The 21099-nt window shown below is 43.0% G+C and overlaps 1 protein-coding gene across 1 annotated transcript in view; it reads left to right on the forward strand.

Annotated features, from left to right (window-relative positions):
• Window positions 1-21099, forward strand: part of LOC138259642 (acylamino-acid-releasing enzyme-like) — a 256897-nt gene that overhangs the window by 155418 nt on the left and 80380 nt on the right. Inside the window, exons 5-6 of the mRNA XM_069207499.1 lie at window positions 9232-9422; window positions 9861-9963. Of these exons, the coding sequence (XP_069063600.1) occupies window positions 9232-9422; window positions 9861-9963 (294 nt within the window). The remainder of the gene's footprint in view (window positions 1-9231; window positions 9423-9860; window positions 9964-21099) is intronic.

A 21099-nucleotide genomic window follows, 5' to 3' on the forward strand; every position in this document is an offset into this window, starting at 1 on the left:
GGCCCTTTCCCCAGACGCAGCAGCCATCGTTGCTTCCAGACCGAGGTCACAGCAGCACTTGCAGTGTAGGTCCTCTCCTGTCGAAGGTCAGGTATCTAGTGATTAACAGATAGAAAATGGCGGTGACGTCCGCGGCGGTGCGCATCATCACCGCCGGCGCACCTGTTCATTGGCTCCTGGGACCCATAGGGTCCTATGTTAACCAATGCAGCATTGCTCCGTGGTCTACGACCGCCTACCGCGACGGTGTGCAACGCCAGCGCAGTTACCCCACAATCCCATTGTCCCAGTTTAGAGGTCAGGCAGCCGCCATCTCAGGGGCCCACATGGCTTAATTTACCTCTGCGTCACACATAGCTAGGCCTACACTCAACACACAAACAGGAAGGGTTTTGTGAGTGGTGTAGTCTTGTGTGTAACTGTGGGTACATACCTGGAGGAATAATGACTGATTCGTCGCTGTTGTCCTTCGTAGGCACCGTCAGCTGGGACAGTTGAGAAGATGGCGGAATCCTCCAGTGTACCGACCGCTGGTGGACCTGTTGACAATGGAAGAGCGACATGTCATCGTCACCTACCGGTTTGACCATGCCACAATCCAGGAACTATGTACCCAGTTGGAGCCAGACCTGCTGTCACCAATCCAGCATCCCACTGGAATCCCCCCTGACGTGCAGGTGCTGTCAGTGCTCCATTTCCTTGCAAGTGGGTCTTTTCAGACAACAGTGGCCATGGCATCAGGGATGTCCCAGCCTATGTTTTCCAACGTGTTGTCCAGAGTGCTGTCTGCCCTGCTGAAACACGTAAGGAGATATATCATTTTCCCTGAGGTGGCAGATTTGCCTACAGTGAAAGGTGACTTCTATGCCCTTGGGCATATCCTCAACGTCATAGGTGCCATTGATGGGACCCATGTAGCTCTGCCCCCCCCCCCACAGGAGTGAACAGGTGTACAGGAACAGGAAGAGTTATCATTCAATGAATGTCCAGATGGTATGTTTGGCAGACCAGTACATCTCGCAGGTAAATGCTATGTTCCCTGGCTCAGTCCTGCGGAATAGCAGCATCCCTGATATGATGGGTCAACTCCAGAGGCACCGTGTATGGCTATTAGGAGACTCTGGTTACCCCAACCTGTCCTGGCTATTGACCCCAGTGAGGAATCCCAGGACCAGGGCAGAGGAACGGTACAATGAGGCCCATGGGCGGACTAGGAGGGTGATCAAACGCACCTTAGCCTCTTGAAGGCCAGGTTCAGGTGCCTCCATATGACAGGTGGATCCCTATTCTACTCACCAAAGAAGGTGTGCGAGATCATCATCGCCTGCTCCATGCTTCATAATCTGGCTTTGCGACGCCAGGTGCCTTTTCTGCAGGAGGATGATCCAGATGACGGTGTTGTAGCAGCTGTGGAGCCTGTGGACAGTGATGAGGAGGAAGCTGAGGAAGAAGATAACGACAACAGGGAGTCAGTCATACAGCAATATTTCCTGTGACACTCAGGTCAGAACATTTTCATGTTTGACATTACATTAACTTTCACAGGTCTACCTCTATCCTGTCTGTCGGTTTCAACCACTATTTGGTAACTGAGTTGTACCTTTCGATTACTGTTTCACAGGTGTGGTTACCAACGTGTCATCTGCTTGCATCCTTCAAGTACTTGTGATGTGTGACATAGGTATGTTAGCTTTACAATAGGAAACGCATTATCACACTGTCATTGATAATACATATTTACTAAATCACAGACTGACTCCAGATTGTTTTGTGTTTCAAGGGTGTTTATTGAAGTGCTAATTATTGGAGGGGGTGGTAAAATGGTGATGGGTGATGGTGGAGGAATGTCCATGGCAGAGTCCAGTCTATTAGTCTCACAGGTGCACTGCCCATCTGGGCATAGGAAGTGGAGCTGGGGCAGTTCAAGTATGGACAGGGTAACAAGGTGGGACAGTGGGAGGACAAACAGGGTGGTCTCATTTCCTGGCGGGGTCTTGCCATCTTGCTCTGTCCTGTTCCTGGATCTCAGGGACCGCTTGCGTGGTCGTTGTCTGTCTGCAGGGGGTGGGGTGCTGGTGTGGTGGTCCTGTGGCAGGGCGTCCAGTCCACTAGCACCGGCGGAGGTGGTGGGCAGTTCATTGTCCTGGCTAGTGTCAGGGGCCCCTTGGAGTGCCACGGTGTCCCTCAAGGTCTGCTGTATATCCTTCAGCACCCCTACGATGGTGCCCAGGGCGGAGCTGATGGGCCTGAGCTCCTCCCTGAACCCCAAATACTGTTCCTCCTGCAGGCGCAGGGTCTCCTGCAACTTGTCCAGGACCGTCGCCATCGTCTCCTGGGAGTGGTGGTATGCTCCCATGATGGAGGATAGGGCCTCATGGCCTGTCTGCCCCCTGTCGCACAGCAGCTCTCCCAGTTCCCCTGTGTTCCTGTGCCTCCGTCCCCTGGACCGTGTGCCCACTACCACTGCCCCCCGGTCCCTGTTGTTGTTGGGGTGGTGGGTTAGCCTGGGTTCCCTGTAGTGGTGGACACACCGTTGATTGACCTGTCCTGGGTAGGGAGGTTTGGGCCCGCTGGGTGGGTGCTGTGCTGGTGTTACCAGAGGATGGAAGGTCGGTGTGGGCTGTGCCTGTGCAAGGGGAACCGACTGTCCCGAGGCCCACGATGGTCTGGGCTGGTCATCAGGATCCAGTAGGGCAGAGCTGCTATCGTCACTGTGGGCCTTTTCTGGGGGTGGAGTGGTGTTGTCTGGACGCTCTGGTGTGGCGACGGTCCTTCGGGTTCCTGCAGGGGCATAAGAGCATGATTATTACATGTGTGTGTGTAATGGTGTGCAATGGGTGGGTGAGCATGTACCCCAGTGCAAGCATTCCTGTGTGGGAGCTTGTGTGATGGTGGTTTAGGGGATTGTATAGGTGTGTGCAGTGGGCATGCTTTAGTGCTGGGTGTCCATGCTTAGTTCTGTCATGCAGGGCTTGGTGTTGGGATGTGTGGTTTGTGTTATTAGTACATTATTGAGGATTTGGGGTGATAGGGGAGGGGGTGAGGGTGGGGGTGTGTGATAGCATGCAGGTAGGGTGGGGGATATGATAGTTAAGATTTGACTTACCAGTGTCCCATCCTCCACCGACTCCTGCGAGGCCCTCAGGATGCATGATGGTCAAGACTTGTTCCTCCCATGTTGTTAGTTGTGGGGGAGGAGGTGGGGGTCTGCCGCCAGTCAGCTGAAACGTGATGTTGTGCCTGGAGACCGTTGAACGCACCTTCCCCTGTAGGTCGTTCCACCTCTTCCTGATGTCCTCCCTATTTCTTGGGTCCTGTCCACGATTCTTCGCCATAGCTCCATCTTCCTGGCTATTGATGTGTGCTGTACCTGTGAGCCAAGTAGCTGTGGCTCTACCCGTACGATTTCTTCCACCATGACCCTGAGCTCCTCCTCGGAGAAGCGGGGGTGTCTTTGGCGTGACATGTGGTGGTGTGTGTGATGTGTGGGGCGGTGTGAGTGTTGATGTGTGTGGTGATGTGTAGTGGTGTGGGGTGTTTTGTGCGTGGATGTGGGTTGGGTGATGGTGTTGTGTGCCTCTGTATGGTGGTGTTGTCTTGGCTGTGCAGTCTCTCTGGCCTTCGTCTCTAATTTGTGGTCATAGGGGTTTGTGGGTGATGTGGGTGTGTGTTTTATATTGTGTTGGGTGTGTGGGAGTGGTGTTTGTATGTGTGTCAGGTGTGTGTATTTGGAATTGTCCAATGTGGCGGTGTTTTGGAGATGTGTATGTATTTTGAGCGCGGCGGTGTGTACCGCCAATGGAATACCGCGGTTGAAAGACCACCGCGTGGATTCGTGGGTCGTAATAGCATGGGCGTGTTTCTGTTGCCGTGGAGGTGGAGGTTTTGTTTTCGCCAGTTTATCACTGACCTTTGGTGTGACGGTGTTGTGTGGGTGTCTGAATTTCAGCGGATTCCGAGATGTGGGTCATAATAGCTGTGGTGGGATTCCGCGGCCGCGGCGTTGTATTGGCGGTCTTCTGCACAGCGGTAAGCGCCTTTTACCGACAATGTTGTAATGACCCCCTTTGTGTTTTCTTTCTTGTCTGTAAATCAGTATCTGAGTAGTATTTCTAAAACAAAAAAACATCAACATTGTGGGAGGTTTCTTTGAACCGACCCTGACTTTTGGAACCGCATACGCACACAAGAAAAATGTAACCTGTATTCTCACAACAGTAGAAAAGGAGTTCATTGGACAAGTAGAAGACAGAAGGAAAGCAATGTGAGCTAAGATAGGAAAAGGAGTAGTTTTATAAGACTGGCAAGACGACCTTGTACATGCTTCAGGTAGCAATACACAAGGACACTTAGGGGGTCATTCTGACCCCAGCGGGCGGCGGTCGCCGCCCGCCTGGCGGGAACCGCTATATGGCCGCTCCGCGGTCGAAAGACCGCTGGAGCCATTCCGACCTTCCCACTGGGCCGGCGGGCGCTAACATTGTTAGCGCCCGCCGGCCCAGCGAGAAGGCGGCCTGCAACACTGAAGCCGGCTCCAAATGGAGCCGGCGGTGTTGCAGGTGTGCGACGGGTGCAGTTGCACCCATCGCGCTTTTCACTGTCTGCTAGGCAGACAGTGAAAAGCAGGCTGGGGCCCTGTTAGGGGGCCCCGGGACACCCATTCCTGCCAGCCTCTTCCTGGCAGTGAAAACCGCCAGAAACAGGCTGGCGGGAAGGGGGTCAGAATCCCCATGGCGGCGCTGCTTGCAGCGCCGCCATGGTGGATTCGCCCAGCCGGGGGAAAACCGGCGGGAAACCGCCGGCCCCGGTTTTCTGACCGCGGCTTTACCGCCGCGGTCAGAATGGGCCATGAAGCACCGCCAGCCTGTTGGCGGTGCTTCCGTCATCCGCGACCCTGGCGGTCATAGACCGCCAGGGTCAGAATGACCCCCTTAGTATTAGACTGGCAACATGTTGGGAAATTCTGCATATATAGATCATAATCGAAGACGGACACACATTTTGTAGAGAAAAATTATCATGTGATAATCCAGTCTGGAAAGAGAAACCAAATTCCAGGGTTAAGAGAGGAGCTAGCGCAGCTGAGGTTACTGGTGATATATTTGGTGCCATCATTCCAATAGTTGGAGTAATCTTGAATGATATCAAGATTACGAAGTTGTCAACAATAGATAATAAGCTATCTACTGATTATGCTGGAGCAAGGTTGCCAAGGGATACGGAGATGGTTGCTGTGAGATCCATGGCTTTGCAAAATCGTCTTGTCTAGACATATTATTGGCAAAGGACTGCAGAGTCTGTAAAGTTTTATATGTGCAACATTGTATACATACATACCTGATAATAGTAAGGAGATAAGGAAGTTTATCTCTAACATCAGACATTTGAAAAATGACCTGAAAGGACTGACAGCCACCAGTTCATGGGAAGCAATAGGTGATGGTTTTTCAACCATTGAAAAGTGGTTTTTAAATTTGGGAGTAGTAGGAATGATCTTCAAACATGTGTTGAGTATGGCTTTGTGTGCCTTAGTTGCACTTGGATTTTATAAACTATACAAAATATGGAATGAGAAAAGAGCTAAGAGCAAACAGAGGAGGGAAGAGATTGAAATGGAGATGAGGAGTGTTCATTACAAAAACTTGAAGAGATTTGAGGATTACAGTAGAGCAAAATATTATCAAGTGTGCCGTCAGAGGAGGGACTGTTGGAGTGTAAAATTTTAGTAATGCTTTTTATTGACCTAGACGTCAGAAAGGTTTCATGTTAAAAGCTAAATGTAGAGAAAAACTGCACTGACACGTATTTTAAAAGTGTTCATGTTTTATTTGTGATGGGCACCATTGTGCCTACCAGGACTGACAATGTGCTAACAAGATTAAGATAATACTGAAGTATATTTTAAACATTAGAGTAACTGCTAGTAGTCAATAATGTTTAATGTGTGATTTATGAGTATAAAGTTCTGTGCGCATAAAAATAAATGCACTTTCTGCCGTACCTAATGTGATGTTTTAACAAAGACTGCAATTCATAATGAAAAGTTCTGATGATGTATTATTAATGCTGGATATATAAGTTTGCATATTATGAGTGTTTTATTAATAACAATATTGAAGTATTGTATTTCTTGTGTTAGCATAAAAAGGCCTGCAGACTTTGTATTTGCAATCATGTAAAGGTGATGAATCATTCTTTTTCTTTAACATGAATTTTTCCATTAGGTTGTTTTTATGAATAGTAAAGGGTCCCATTGTTTACTCTCACAAAACTATTCCTAAATAACCTTGGTTCCGGAACATTTAGGCCTGTGGACTAAACGAGAAGTAAATTGTTTCTTTTAATATGGACTTTCACATGAGATGAAGACGAGTCCATTGAATACCCCGGGAAGAATTCCTCTTGTTGCAAAGTGATATAAAATAGTAATTGACTATTTGGTTCACGCAGCAGGAGCTCACTTCAGACCAAACCTGAGAAAACTCAGCCATGTTGCAAATTTGATTTGTGTCTAGTTTCTGACTGGATATTGCCCTTTTGCGTGATGTGGAACCACTGAAATGATGAATCATAGACATTCATGAACTTTATTATAGGGATGGAGTTCATAAATTTCAGTTGGTTGCTCTCTAGTTGTCCTCCTGTTGTCTTCTGGTTGTTCCCTGTGCAGCTCATGTTCTGTACTTATCCTGATGGTGCTTCTAACAGACTTTGCTGATGATATACATGCTTTGCTGACTAAGATATCTCTTGAATGCTGGAACTAGGAGAGGTATATCTCCCTGCTAATTGTTAGTTCCCTTGACATGCCCTTTGTCTAATAGAGGTTAGAATGTGGACAATTGTTTATTTTATTTTTCTAGTTATTTTCTCTTAGCCAGAGATAGATTGTTTCTAAATTATATAGCCTTCTTTTGTATTTTGTCTGCATGTGTTAGTCTACTCCCACACATGCATGTCCTAATTTGGTTAGTTATAGGGATGACCCGTGTCCAACCCTGATTCTTAATCTCTGTCTAATTTGATTTGTCAAATGTCAACACAGTCTAATTTGAGACATGTTTCTATTGTTCAAATAATAATGTTATTGATATGTATTATTCTGCTTGAATGCTTAATGGTGTTGTTGTTAAGTAGATTAAATGTGTTTCACAGTTTTAGGCAACCAATGGAAGTGATTTATCTTTACAATTTGATTCTGCGCACAACTTACTTAACTTTAGCTTTGTGGATGTGAAATAAAGCCTTGAAACCTTTATCGACTTGCGTTTTCTTACTGTGGCCACCTTGGTTAAGGTTTTTAAATTTGTTGGGGTAAGTTTAAAATGATTGTGTATGATTAACCACACTCTCCACTGGGTCCAAAGGTCCATCAACCTAGGTGAGGCATCTTTGATTGCAGAGAAGGATGAAGAAAACATGTTTGTAGTCCCCAAACATGAGTGCTAGTGGGCCCCACCTGCACCCACCAGCTCGAATTAAGCACTGGACATACATATCATATGAAATGGACTGTCAGTTTTGTGTTGCCTCTATCTGTTGGAACTGGAGTAGTCCTTGAAGAACTCTCATTTTCAGTCTGAACATTGAGATCATAAAGAAGCACAAATACATCAAATGTAGTAGACCTATGACCTTAAAGTACAGGACAATCAACATTTTCTGCAAAAAAAACTAAAATACACTTAATTCCTTAAGCAATGGCTTCCTAGAACATGGCTTCTTGCCAAATAGGAAAAAGGACAGCCCACTCAACTCTAATTTGGAGGGTTTCACTCATAAGGACTCCTTTGCATTCCTCTATGTTCAGTCTGTACACGGAACCCTGGATTTCAAACAGAGTGGGTGGTCAGACTGTGGATGACAAGAATTATACTTGAAATTCTGTGACATTAGGGACATCCTTTAGATCCTATCTAGAAAAGAGCCAATCCTGGATCTCACTGACATTGACCATGCCTAATTTCTGTGATTCTTAAACTGAAATGTTTTGATACTTTTGACTGGTACAGGCTGACAGAGCTAAACATCTCTGCCAACAACCTTGGGATCTTTGCTCAGATAAAATAAATCACATTTATGCTATACTCCGATTTCAAGCACTCGAAAGTTGCAAACATCCAACTCACTATATTAAAGAAATTATACCTAGTTTTTTACCCAATAACTTCCACATATGAATAGAAGCAATGGTTATATTGTGGACTAACTTCGGAAATTCCCTAGATGCAAGACTTTTCAAACGTACCCTGGCTTTCCTAGGGGCTCTCCCATCATTTCTCTGTCAGGCTCGCCACTGGTCCTGAAAATGTGAATGAATCTGGACTTTCATTGGCTTGTTGTGATTGTTAAAACTGATTTTGAACTAACCGCTATCATCTATTAGGTCTGACACACTTGAAACCCCTTTAATACTGGGAACACCTAAGTTCTGATCGAAGCCAGTTTTAAAACGATCCTTTCTAGTTGTATTAGGTAACACTTACATTCAGACCTTATGCACTCTTCCATCTCTCAGGTCATTCCAGAAGAACTCTAAAAACCTTCCTCTTTAACAAATACACTGGCGAGTGATGCTACTTGTTCATCTATTTTGACTTTGGGGGTCACAGCCACAAATCCCTGCCTTCACTCTCATTGAAGAGTAGGAATGTGGCAATGCAAAACCTGAAAAAGGGGGACAGGATGAGGTTACTAACGATGAATTACAGGCATACAGAGCATTCAACAAAAGGCCTCTGCAGCTTCCTAGCAGGGATTGTGCTTCTGATGATGTAGCTCCTTCTAACTCCTACTAATTACATGTATCTACTACTAACTACATTTATCTGAATGTAATTAGTGTAGACGACATGGAAGGTTGGCTCACTAGGTGAAGGATCCAGTTTCTGTCACATTAAACACTCATAACAATAGGCTTAACTAAGGCTGACCTTCGTGGACCTTGCTGAGTAATTGTGATATTAATATTTGTGCAAGAGCCTCTTGAGAGGCAGGCTTGTAATTCAGCTCAGTGCATGCATTCTTTCTTCAGCTTATTTTTAACACATGGTTCTAACTCTTGGTAATGCTGGGAAAATAAAACAGTGCACAAAAATGTGAAGATGTTGTTTGATATTTCTACTTAAGCCTCAGGTGCGCACATTGCACCCAGGAAAATGCAAATGTGATTCTGTGCAATGTCCATAGATTTTGTGTAAAATATTAAACACATCTTTCTCTGCCCATTAGTTCTCAGTGGATCAGGTGCTGAAAGCTGAACCAGTAGATCCCAATAGATTGGCTCTGTTCGGAGGATCACACGGTGGTTATCTGTGCTGTCTGCTGATTGGTCTTTACCCACACATATACAAAGCCTGTGCAGTAAGAAATCCTGTTCTCAACTTTGCCTCCTTGACTGGAAGCACGGACATCCCTGATTGGTGAGTATAACCCTATGTGGGATTGCTGATCTATTTTCAAATGTAATTATCCTTCCTTACTCTCCTAGGCAATTTGAAGTTTCTCCTTTTCACTGTTATAATTGAATTTGCTCCTCACCACACTTCAATTGGCATTTCACTCCGATGTGGACTGCCGTTTGAAACTTTTGCATCTGCAGATCTGTCAAGTGCCTTCCTTCTTGTTGCACCTCTAAACACTTGGCTGTGTCTTTCTCTTTAGAAACCAATATATCTTTATTAAATTCCTTTTCAATCAATGTTCTCACTATGGGTTTTCATCTGCAAACCCAGACCATGTCTATTTCTATTCACCCATACAGCTTTTCTCTGTTGTAGTTTTATAGAAAGCAACATATTCTAGAGGCATTTGTTTTTGACAAGACAGTGATATTCCTGCTTCTGTTTCTTTTCTGTCAGGCGTTACATAGAGTTTGGGTTTGATTATACTTTTGAGAAAACTCCTTCGAAGGAAACCTTAACTGCCATGATCTCCTCTTCCCCTGTTGTCTATGCTTCTCAGGTGAGATTTGGAGCTAGTCATGTTATTTGCTGCTTTATTTCAACTTTCTTAGGCTGACCAAGCATGTCACAACATCTTTATCTGATGAAATATGTGTGTCTATATATATATATATAATATATATATATATATATATATATATATATATATATATATGGAATACAGTAAATCAATAAAACATGAAACAATAAGCTCATAGAAGGTTGGAAGTAAATACATATAAAATAGTTAAAATACAAATGATACTTAAAAAAAACAAATTTTAAAGTGCAGTAAGACTGTTCCTGACATGAGTTGCTTTTATGATATAGTTTGCCACCCTGTAGCATACATTCGGGGAGTCTAAGGCTAACAGGAGTTCCAGTGCTTCCTTTAAGCTCTTATAGTAAGTGCATTAAAAAGTGGTTTAAGATAGGTGATTCTAGGATGTTCAAAGAATTTACAGAATAGGACAAAATGCAAAGTGTTTTGTTTGCTAACAGCATCACAAGGGCATCTATCTGACTCTAGAAGGCAAAGCCTAGGTTGAGGAAATGCTACTAGATGGTAAGCAATACCTAGTCTTAGTCTAGTTAACACAAACCTGCGTTGCATGTTGGTGACCATGGAAAGATAGCCAAATCTGCTTACATCCAATGAGTAAGACAAGTAAAGACCAACAGTGGTATTAGTAGATTCAGTTAGGTTCCTTGTGTCCGCCTTAAATATCATAAAAGTGTCCTTGATACATTTTTTTGAAAATGACAGCACGTCCTCTGGATTATGTTTTATAGATCTGTTAAAAGCAGATTTAAAGGAGGATTCAATAAAAGTTATCTAGGGTATGCACATGGCATCATCCAGTTTCATACCGTCTAGTAAAGATCTTTAGTAAAACCAGTGGCTTCCTTAGACCATATACTATGTCATAAAAGCAGGGGTCTCACCTGTAGCACATCTTCAAAATATTGTAAACCCATTTCTTGATGCGTAATCCAATTAGAGGCTGATGTGGGTAGACATAACATACGTTTTAGGAAGCAATTCTCCTCTAATTGTAGGGGAGCACTTGTAGTGTAACCCCACACCCCGGCACCATACACAACCATGGAGACAACTTTAGCCCTGTAAATATCCAACATGGTGCCTATGGGGCGACTCCCTAGCTTACTAGCAAATCTGAATATAGCACCTGAATTTCTTCCAAGTTTGTTCCTACCTGAACAGACCAGCTGGACCCACTTTCCGTTGCTAGAGAATAATACCCCCAGATAGTTAAAGCAGTTGACAGTATTAATCTCCATATTCTGAATGTAAAAACTTCTGCATTTCTTTACCTTCTTGCCACAGACTATAGTAAATGTTTTGGATTTATTGATTATCAGACCCTTAGATGACATAAAGTGTTCAAATCGCTCCTGGGGAGCCCCACGGGTGTTCTGGAGATCAGGACAACATCAACTGCATAAAGTAAGGCGGGCACCGGGTGTCCGGCCACGAACGGGGGATCGGCCCGTAAACCCTGCAAATGCTTATCTATACCATTAATGTATAGTGAGAACAATAACGGGGCAAGGACGCAACCTTGGCGGATACCTCTACCTATTTTGAAAGGAGTGGTGCATTCTCCAGGATGGCCGAAACTGACTTTGCATGTCAAATCTCTATACAGGAGAGCCAAGAAATTGATTATATACCTGGGGGCACCTAACTCAATTAGAGTAGTCCATAAGAGAGCATGTTCTACCAAGTCGAATGCACTACTGAAGTCTGCAAAGCATAAATGTAGAACACCTTTTTTAGCCTTGGTATACTTTCCTATAATGAGGTCTAGTTTAACACATTGCTCTATGGTTCTTAGACCTTTCCTAAAACCAAACTGAACCGATGATAAGATGTTGTTGTCTATGACCCAGTCGTTTAATCTTTCCAATATAGTTCTACTACATGTTTTCAAGGAGGAGTCCAGCAGGGAAATTGGTCGATAGTTTTTAGGGTCGGCCTTATCTCCCTTCTTAAATATTTGTATAATAATAGATGTGTACCATGTCAGCGGCATATCACCAGATATGGCCAAATTGAATATTCTAGTCAAAATTGGTACCCAAAAAGAGATGTTTTGTTTAAAGACATACACTGGGACACCATCTGGTCCTGGGGCCTTACCTTCAGCACCAGCTAAGATAGCAGAGTGAACTTCATCTGGAGTGATCTCTAAAAAGTTAGGTTGACCCAGCTCGATCTGCCCGGTTATATCTACCGACCCAATCCCTTCCTTGAAAACCTCTGAGTAGTGGGCCACCCATGTTGTGCAGTCTACACTGGATCCCAGATCTGATGGCATCCGTTCTGAAAGGAAGGGGGCATTAATGGTTTCCCAAAACAGTTTGGTATTATTAGTCTCTGTCGCCAGGGCTAATTTAGACCATGCCTCTTACCTTATATATATAGGTGTATATATATATATATATATATATATATATATTTTTTTTTTTCCAAAAAATGGTGCAACTCAGTAAAGCACCAAAAGGCTGCACAATATCCAAGAGCTCGTGAGAAAATAGAGAATGAACACACTTCAAAAAGTCATTCATGTGAAAAAATCGACAGCTCCATTTATTAAATAAATTAATAAAGGCAAACAAAAAATAGAAAAAAGGCACTTCAAAAATGTATATACTGATAATCAGTTATGTGCCCAAGCCAAACAACACACACATGCTATCCCGGCCAAATGTCGACATTTTTACACCATCTATTTATCTCTTCTTGTCCTTCTTTAATTTCAACAATGTAACCAAAGAGTTGTGCAATGAGGTGGCCATATTGTAACGTAATAGTCTTCAATTCAAACTATTAAAACTTGTCCATATACTAAGATCCAAAACATAAATGTCACATTATATATATTTCATATGATCCCTTGTATTATCCTATTCTGAAAACGATCACTTGAACACCCATTTTTCCAATTGCTAGCAACAATATACAAAAACTAATTTTTATACATATAATAAATATTAAACATATAAAAATATATATATATATTTTGTAAATTGTGCATAATTCTTAGCATCACTATGACAAATAATTTATGTATAAATGAATTTCTAAAATGTGATATAAACATCAATAAATTCATCGAGAGATACAATGTCTATTTTCTACAAATAGAATAAATAATTCCAATATGTATATAAAAGTGAGATGTTAAAAGATTAATATACATCAATGAATACTTGTTTCATCATAGCTGGTACTAAAAATTAAATATCTCATTTCATCTCAGCAGTGATGTCGAATTCATTGAGGAACTGTAAATAAAATGATTTACAGAGGGAACTAAGGCCTTATTTGATGTTAATCGTACACCAATAAAAAGGATCATATTGTAATATAGGACATATAAATAAAACAGAAGGTCCCTATAGATAAAGAAAAGGACCAATTCAATTTGGAAATCTGGACCAAAAACAAACAGCCTAACACTCACCCTGGTGATACTGATTGAAAATAATTTCAATTATTGTGCAAAATTACTCAACTAGGTGTAAAGAAAAATATATACATACTGATTAAAAATACTTATTTCATAGTCGGGTGCTGATATTCACAATCACAAAAAGTGGAAAATGTCATTGTGATATCTATTATCACATACAAGAATTTCATTATTTATAAATAGAGGCTATAGGAGTTTGAATTTTCACAGATGTACATAAAGTTCTGCATCCAGATTGTGTCCCCACGCTTTTTCAGAACCTAATAGTAAATCATATTCGATTCAGTTTGTCTTAACAAAGCAGTTCTATTACCCCCCCCCGTGGAGTGACAGCAATGGTTTTTATCCCATAAAATGTCAAAGAGCTACAGTTGCCTTCATGGACATCCCAAAAGTGTTTAGCTAGGGGATATGATGGATCATGATTTTTGATTGCTCTGAGATGTTGTAAAAACCTTACTTTCAATTTATGAATGGTGCTGCCTACATATTTTTTATGGCAGCCGCATTCAATCACATATACAACATACTCAGTGTCACAAGTAATACGATCAGTTATTTCCCAAACTCTACCCTCAAACGTAATATACGAATGAGTGTTATACGCATATTCGCAAGATTTACAGTGGCCACATTTCCAAAAGCCCAGACTTTTCCTAGATAGCCAAGATCGATTGGCTTTGGAACAAAGAAGACTTTGTGTGAGATGATCACCTAATGACCGGGTTTTGCGATAAGTGATCTGGGGATGTAAACCCACACTATCTTTAATAGAAGAGTCATGACGCAAAACATGCCAGTTTCTTTGTATATATATATATATATATATATATATATATATATATATATATATATATATATAAAACCTACAGACAGCACCTGCTCTGTGGAACGGGATTTCAACCAATCCTGGAGCTGCTCTTATGCTATTTTCAGCATGAGAGAAGCTCCAGGATTAGTGGGAGCAGGCTCACCCAGCGCTCATCTTGAGGCTGGGGCCTGTGCCTGCAATCCCCGAGTTGTTTGACAGCCCTGGGATTGCTGGGTCTACAGTGCGCATGTCGGGCTGGCCGTAGCTAGATAGCCGGCCAACCCGACATTCGCATTGCAAGGGGCTGCAGTCATCTTGCAACTGCAGGATACAGCCCTGCCACCTGCCCTCACACTCTCCCTGTATACAGCGCAAGCATGAGAGCAAAATAAAATACCATTGTTATGCCATTTTATTTATTTGTTTTTCCTGCTGCACTTGCAGCAGGCAGGGTGATACTCCTCCACTCATTAGGAGGAACCGCTCCTGACTGGCAGTCTCCAGCAGGTAGTTATAGTTAGGACCATGTTTCCATAGAAAAGCATTTTGTGACTAGCCTAAAACTTTCCCAAAAAATGTGTGTTGATGATTCTTGTTGTGCTTGGAAAGTTTCACAGTGATTTGTCAAACGAGGGCCAAGAAAAACAGAGGGTAAAAAAAAGTGCATTTCCCATTCTATTTCCCGTGGAGTTTTGTAAAAAATTACAGCCCTAACCGCTGGACAGAATTACACCAAATTTGGTAGAAAGCCAGATTTTGGTCCGCAGATGACACATTTTTTTTATCTGGTGTAAATCTGTTCAGAAATTTAGGAGAAAGCAAAGGAAATCCACATTTTTATATCTGGGCAGTGTCTAAGCACAGATCTCATGGTGAGCTCTGATTGGCTATCAGCACTTCAAAAAGGAAGTGCTGCCAGCCATCTTAGAAGCAATATACATAATAACACCCTATTGAAATGCTTTGTAGTGAATGGTAGGTTTGAGGGTCACAAAAAAGAGAATGTATAAAGAGTGATCAATTTTAATTACAATATAAATAGTTTTTTGATGGTACCTTGATAATTTTAGGAATTGTGGTGTGTTCTAATGTCATTTTACCCTGCTGGGATTTCATGAACCGTGGTCGAAGGAAAAATGTATTCTCATGATTTTCCCAAAGGGGTGTTGGAAGGTGCTCCAGAAGCTAAAATGTGAGCATATTTTCTGTTAATTCACACTATATTTCTCAGCCATATGAGAAGGAAGTCTGACATTCTCAGTAAAACATGTCCTTCCAACAGGAGCAGGCTGTCAGTTAAGTCCCTTGTGTTCTACTGCAGTCTCCAAGAGTGTTCTAAAGAACAACTAGAGAGCTAACAGTCTCACTTATGGCAAAAGTGTGGGTCACCTGAAGACATCTAGTTCAGTCAAACTGTTAAAACTCAAAACTTTTAATTTAGAAAGGAACAAAATGATGGGGTTCATTTTGTCATAGAAATTCTGGTTAGTGCTGTAGTAGAAATAGCCTTTACAACGAAGGCTAAACCCCGCATGCCATTACCACAAATATGCCTTTACCACGCATGCCATTACAAAGAATTTTGTTTGAAAGGAATGAATGGTAAAGGCATATTCAGTGCAAAGGTTTTACAGGTAAATATTAGGATATATACATATATATATATATATATCATCACACAAAAAAGGCACTGCACTCCTGGGGGCTCCATGACAGCTTCATTTATTCAGACAGATTTTCAGACCCCACGACGCGTTTCGACAACCATGTCTTTCTCAAGTGGTATTGTCTGTTCCTTCCTGCCATCACACTATTTATATTGTATTCTGGGATTAATAGTCACGTGTCTCTCACCTGTAAGATATTCAAACGTGATTGCCGTTAACACGATTCCTTAATTCAATAATTTGATTATAGTCATTGATAGTTCAATCCAATATTATTCGTACATCATGTTAAAAGGAATACGTGCATCAATTACTTTCAGCATATTTTTTCATACAGGTTTTTCCGTAATTTCCTTTTTACCAGTTCTTTCTCTCTGTGGCAAACTGTCTTATATTTGAAATCCTTGTCACAGCACCCAGACCCCAAGCAACTGAGGCAGGGCCGCATCGGCATTCATATCAATTTAAAGACACCATCATCGTTGTTCCTCGATGAGACTGTCGCTCAGAGTTGCGTTAAGCGTTGTTGAAAGTTCCTTATGATTAATGCATCTTCCAGTGCTTCGTGCACACGCCGGAGATCAGTATCTCCTTGCCCACTCAAAGTCTGCTCCAAATTGTACGCGGATGCCAGGTGCCATCGCCGTTAATGTAAATCCAACCCATACATATAGCTATAGATATATATTTTGATATATATTTACTGAAAAAAACAAAGGTTATAGGGACATTATAGTCTCCTGTGCCAGCACCGCCCCATTCATACGGCACCCGGACTACTCCTGACCATGTGTAGAGTACCAGGCCTGCACAGCTCCACCTGCAGGGCTCCCTGCCCGATCAATCCAGCATGTGACGCCCTAGTTCGGCCCCCTACAGGGATCTCCTCCGTTTCCTCATCTCCTCTGACAAGCGGGAAGGCCGCTCTCTAGGCTCCGAGCCTGGGTGGCACCGTCAGACCTAAGTACGACTCCGCCTCCCGCCATCTGCGCTATGCAGTCCAGCCACAGTAGGGCACGCCGCCCTCAGTACAAGACCCAGGGGTGGGTGTCCCCGCAGCCCCAGATTCCCGCAGGCTATCCTCACCAGCTGCTCCTTGGTTCCATGACAGCATCAGATCCCCTCAGGGCCTCCATAGGTGTCCCCCGAGGTCTTGAGTCTGCCGGGCATTTCATCCAGGAGGCCGCCATTTTGAGGGCGGCCGGCCTCACCTCGCGCCCTGCTGCAGCTGCTTGGCCCCTCTCTGCGATCGGCAGGTCGTCCAGAGGAGGCACTATGGACACGGGGGCTCAGGGAGTAGCCCCCAGATGTCTCCCACCTTGCAGGATGGACGAACGGGGGTTCAACAAGGCCGTGGGTCCCGGAGCTCCGATGTCCTGTCTCCTAAGCCATTCGTTGTGTAGTCATGCCCCTAAATGACATCACTGATGCCCAGATGTGGGTCCCATACACTCTGTGCCACTGGAAACAAGCCTATAACTAGAATGAAACCGGTCCTGGGTTCCTTGTGTTCCAGTTCAGGGAGGACCTGGCTTGGCAGTTCAGGCCGGATTGATTGAATTGTCAAATCTGATTTGCATATACCTGGGTTCAAACTGGTGTGCAAAATAATAATGGATTGGTATGTGGCCCAGACTAATAAGCAGTGGCTGAGATAAATTCAAGCATTCCATCCATCACTTTTTTGTATTTTGTAAAAGCCGTCACAGACATGGTGGTCCACTGACCTCAGCCCACCACCATATGTTTCATTGTAGCCAATAGTAGTGGGTTACAATTTGCTACCTTCTTCATGCATATTAATGAGGTAGGTCGAAAAGCCACCCACTATGAATTGGTATTTTGAGAACCAACCTATTAGAACATATGTTGGTAGGAAAAATACCAATGGATTCATTAGAAGTTTGTGTACAAATTGTGACCACTTCTAACAAATCCATTTTGTACATTCTTTCTAAGGTATCACAAATTGTGAATTGTTTTTTCCCTCAATTTACAATTCCTTAAATGGAATCTTTTTTAAATGAGGGACTTAGTTTTGCCAGACACAGACAAAGATATCTGCAGCTTCCTCAAAGAAATTATGCTGTAAGCAATGAATGAGTCAGAATTTGAATTAAAACTTGGTGGGAAAGACAGATAGATAGGGAATCTGGCATACTTACTTAGATAAGAAAAGATAAATGTAAAAGAAAAAAAAGATTGTTTGGAGAAAGGAGAGGGTTGTTTGAGTTTTAGTTGGAGACAGGTAGTGTTTGTGAAAAAACTAGGGAGAGGGAAAGATAAATTAAAAGCACACACAAATATTTTTCTGTTCATATTTTAATTTGTAAATAGCTAATTTACCTGACCTACTGTATGAAACATGCTGCTTTTTTTGTTATAAACACCAATAAATGTCACAGTTTTATGCATATACTCAAGAAAACTAACTGTGTACCTCATTAGACAGGTGTGATACTCTTTTTCAAGAATAGACACTCTCCCAAAAGGCAACTCGTCTTCATAGGCTTCCATTAGGTCACCCTCTTTGCAAACATGTAGCACCCTCCCAAAACTTGAGTGGAGAGCCACCTGTGTGACCAGTATTGACTTGAAAGGCACACACAGCAGAAACACACCTATACCTGCTCATAACACCAAAGTAAAAACCAGCAACATCTCCAATCACAGGTTGACTGTATCTTTGCCACTCACCTTGTACATTGCTGTTCTCCCTTCTGTCTAGATTCATCATATATAAATGACACTTTCCATTACTCCCGTACCCCAAAATGCACTCTCTATCTCTTCCTTTCTCTCTCTGTTACTCCTCTCTCTCCCTGATCCTGCTTAACTTCTGAGATCAGATGAGATCAGGTGCTTTCAGGGTAGTTTGGCTGTAAGCACTGAGTGTACTTATATTCAAAGCTTCAGCTTTTTTCATGTGAATTTAGTGCTAGACATAGCAAGCGACACATGCCACTCACTTCACCTAAAGCAAAAGAAAAAAAAAGATAAAAAGCATAGATCCCCTACTATTCCCAGGTGGTCTCCGATCCAGAATCTATAAAGACCTGACCCCGCTTAACTAAGCCTAAAGTAAAAAAGAAACAAAAGCCTTTACCACATGGCATTCTTCCATCCAGGTACTAACCAAATTTGACGCTACTTAATCTTCGAGATTAGACGAAATCAGGTGCTTTGAGGATGTTATGACCATTGAAGCTACTGATGTTTGGAGCCTTTGTGTTTTTCAATCAAATTTAGTGCTGGCCATTGCAAGAAAGACATGCTGCCCACTTCACCTAAAGCAAAAAAATAAAAATGACAAAGCCAACAACATCTAACATTCCCAGGCAGTATTCACTCCAGGTACTAGCCAGGGCCCGGCCCTCCTTATCTTCTGACATCAGATGAGAGTTGGAGCTTTGTGGCTGGTATTGCCGTAGGTATTGAGGCCACTGATGTTTGGAGCCTTAGCTTTTTTCATGCGCCATATCAAGCGAGACATGCCACCAACATCACCTAAAGCAAATTTTTAAAAAACAGGAAGAAGAAATGCCTACAGCCCTTGGTATTCCCAAGAGGTCTCCGATCTAGTTACTAACCGGGCACAACGCTACTTCCCTTCTGATAATAAATAAGATTAGATGCTTTCAGGGTGGAATGGCTGTAGGGAAGGAGAACACTGATGTGTGGTGCCTTAGTTTTCTTTACCCAAAATTAGTGCTAACCATGGCAAGCAAGGCATGCTAACTACCTCACCTAAAACAAAAAAACATGAAAAGCCTAGACCACCTGGTTTTTCCAGGTTATCTCTCCTCCTGTATTAACCTGGCCTGACCCTGCCTAACTTCTGAGATCAGATGATTTCAGGGTTGTATGGCCGTAGGCATTGAGGGCACTGATTTTCAGAACCTCAGCTTTTTTCCTTCAACTTTAGTGCTGGCTATAGTAAGCGGGACATACCAACCACTTCACCTAAAGCAAAAAAAATCTATATAAAATGTCTACAGTACCTGATATTTTCAGGCAGTTTCCCATCCCAGTACTAAGCAGGCATGACTCTGCATAACTTCTGAGATGACGGGAGATCAGGTGCTTTCAGGCTGGTGTGGCGATAGACACTAAGGGTGTTGTGTTCACCAAGGAAAAGGGGAGACGTCACTATGGGGTAGGAAAAGTCAACTACCTTTTTTCTTCTATAAGTATGATACAAACTGTGTGTCCCTCAGCGACCAGCATCAGCTAACCGCTTTCACTACTGCACCCAACGCTCCTTCGAATCCCCCCACCAATTAAACCCAAACACTTCACTTAGTGTTCTCGTGAGCACCCGGGAGCCTAGGTGCGGCACGAGAACTCCAAGCGTAAGAATATAACACATCTTGCCCCCTTAAACAAAGAAAACAAATAAGACCCCAAAACAAAACAAATTAATCCAAAACATAATCCTTCAGATATTTAGGCTTCATGACAACCCGTTTGGACTTTTGAAAATCACCATGAACCCTCTCCCCAAACTCCTCGCCATCCCCAATAATATTCTGTGCACCCACACCGTTGTGTGCATCAGTCATTGTCACTCTCCTCAGCAACCGTCATACCCATACCAAACTTCTGTCCTTCCATCACAAATGTTTTATCACCAACACAAACATCCTTCATCTCTCCTCCAGAAATACCACCAGTAACCCTGTCCACTAACCCTGTCCTTTAGCACTTGGCATTCTCCCATCCAGGTACTAACCAAGTCTGACGCTATTTAATCTTCGAGATTAGATGAGATCAGGTGCTTTGAGGATGTTATGATCATTGAAGCTACTGATGTTTGGAGTCTCTGTGTTTTTCAATCAACTTTAGTGCTGGCCACTGCAAGCACAACATCCTGCCCACTTCACCTAAAGCAAAAACGAAACAAATGACAAAGCCAACAACATCTAACATTCCCAGGCAGTATTCACTCCAAGTACTAGCCAGAGCCCGGCCCTCTTTATCTTCTGAGATCAGATGAGATTTGGAGCTTTGTGGCTGGTATTGCCGTATCTATTGAGGCCACTACCTTTGAGCCTTAGCTTTTTTCATTTGACTTTAGGGATGGTCATAGCAAGTGAGAAGTGCCACCAACATCACCTAAAGCAAATAAAAAAAAACAAGGAAGATGAAATGTCTACAGCACTTGGTATTCCCAAGAG

Source organism: Pleurodeles waltl, chromosome 9 (genome assembly GCF_031143425.1).
Source record: "Pleurodeles waltl isolate 20211129_DDA chromosome 9, aPleWal1.hap1.20221129, whole genome shotgun sequence".
Lineage (NCBI taxonomy): Eukaryota > Metazoa > Chordata > Amphibia > Caudata > Salamandridae > Pleurodeles > Pleurodeles waltl.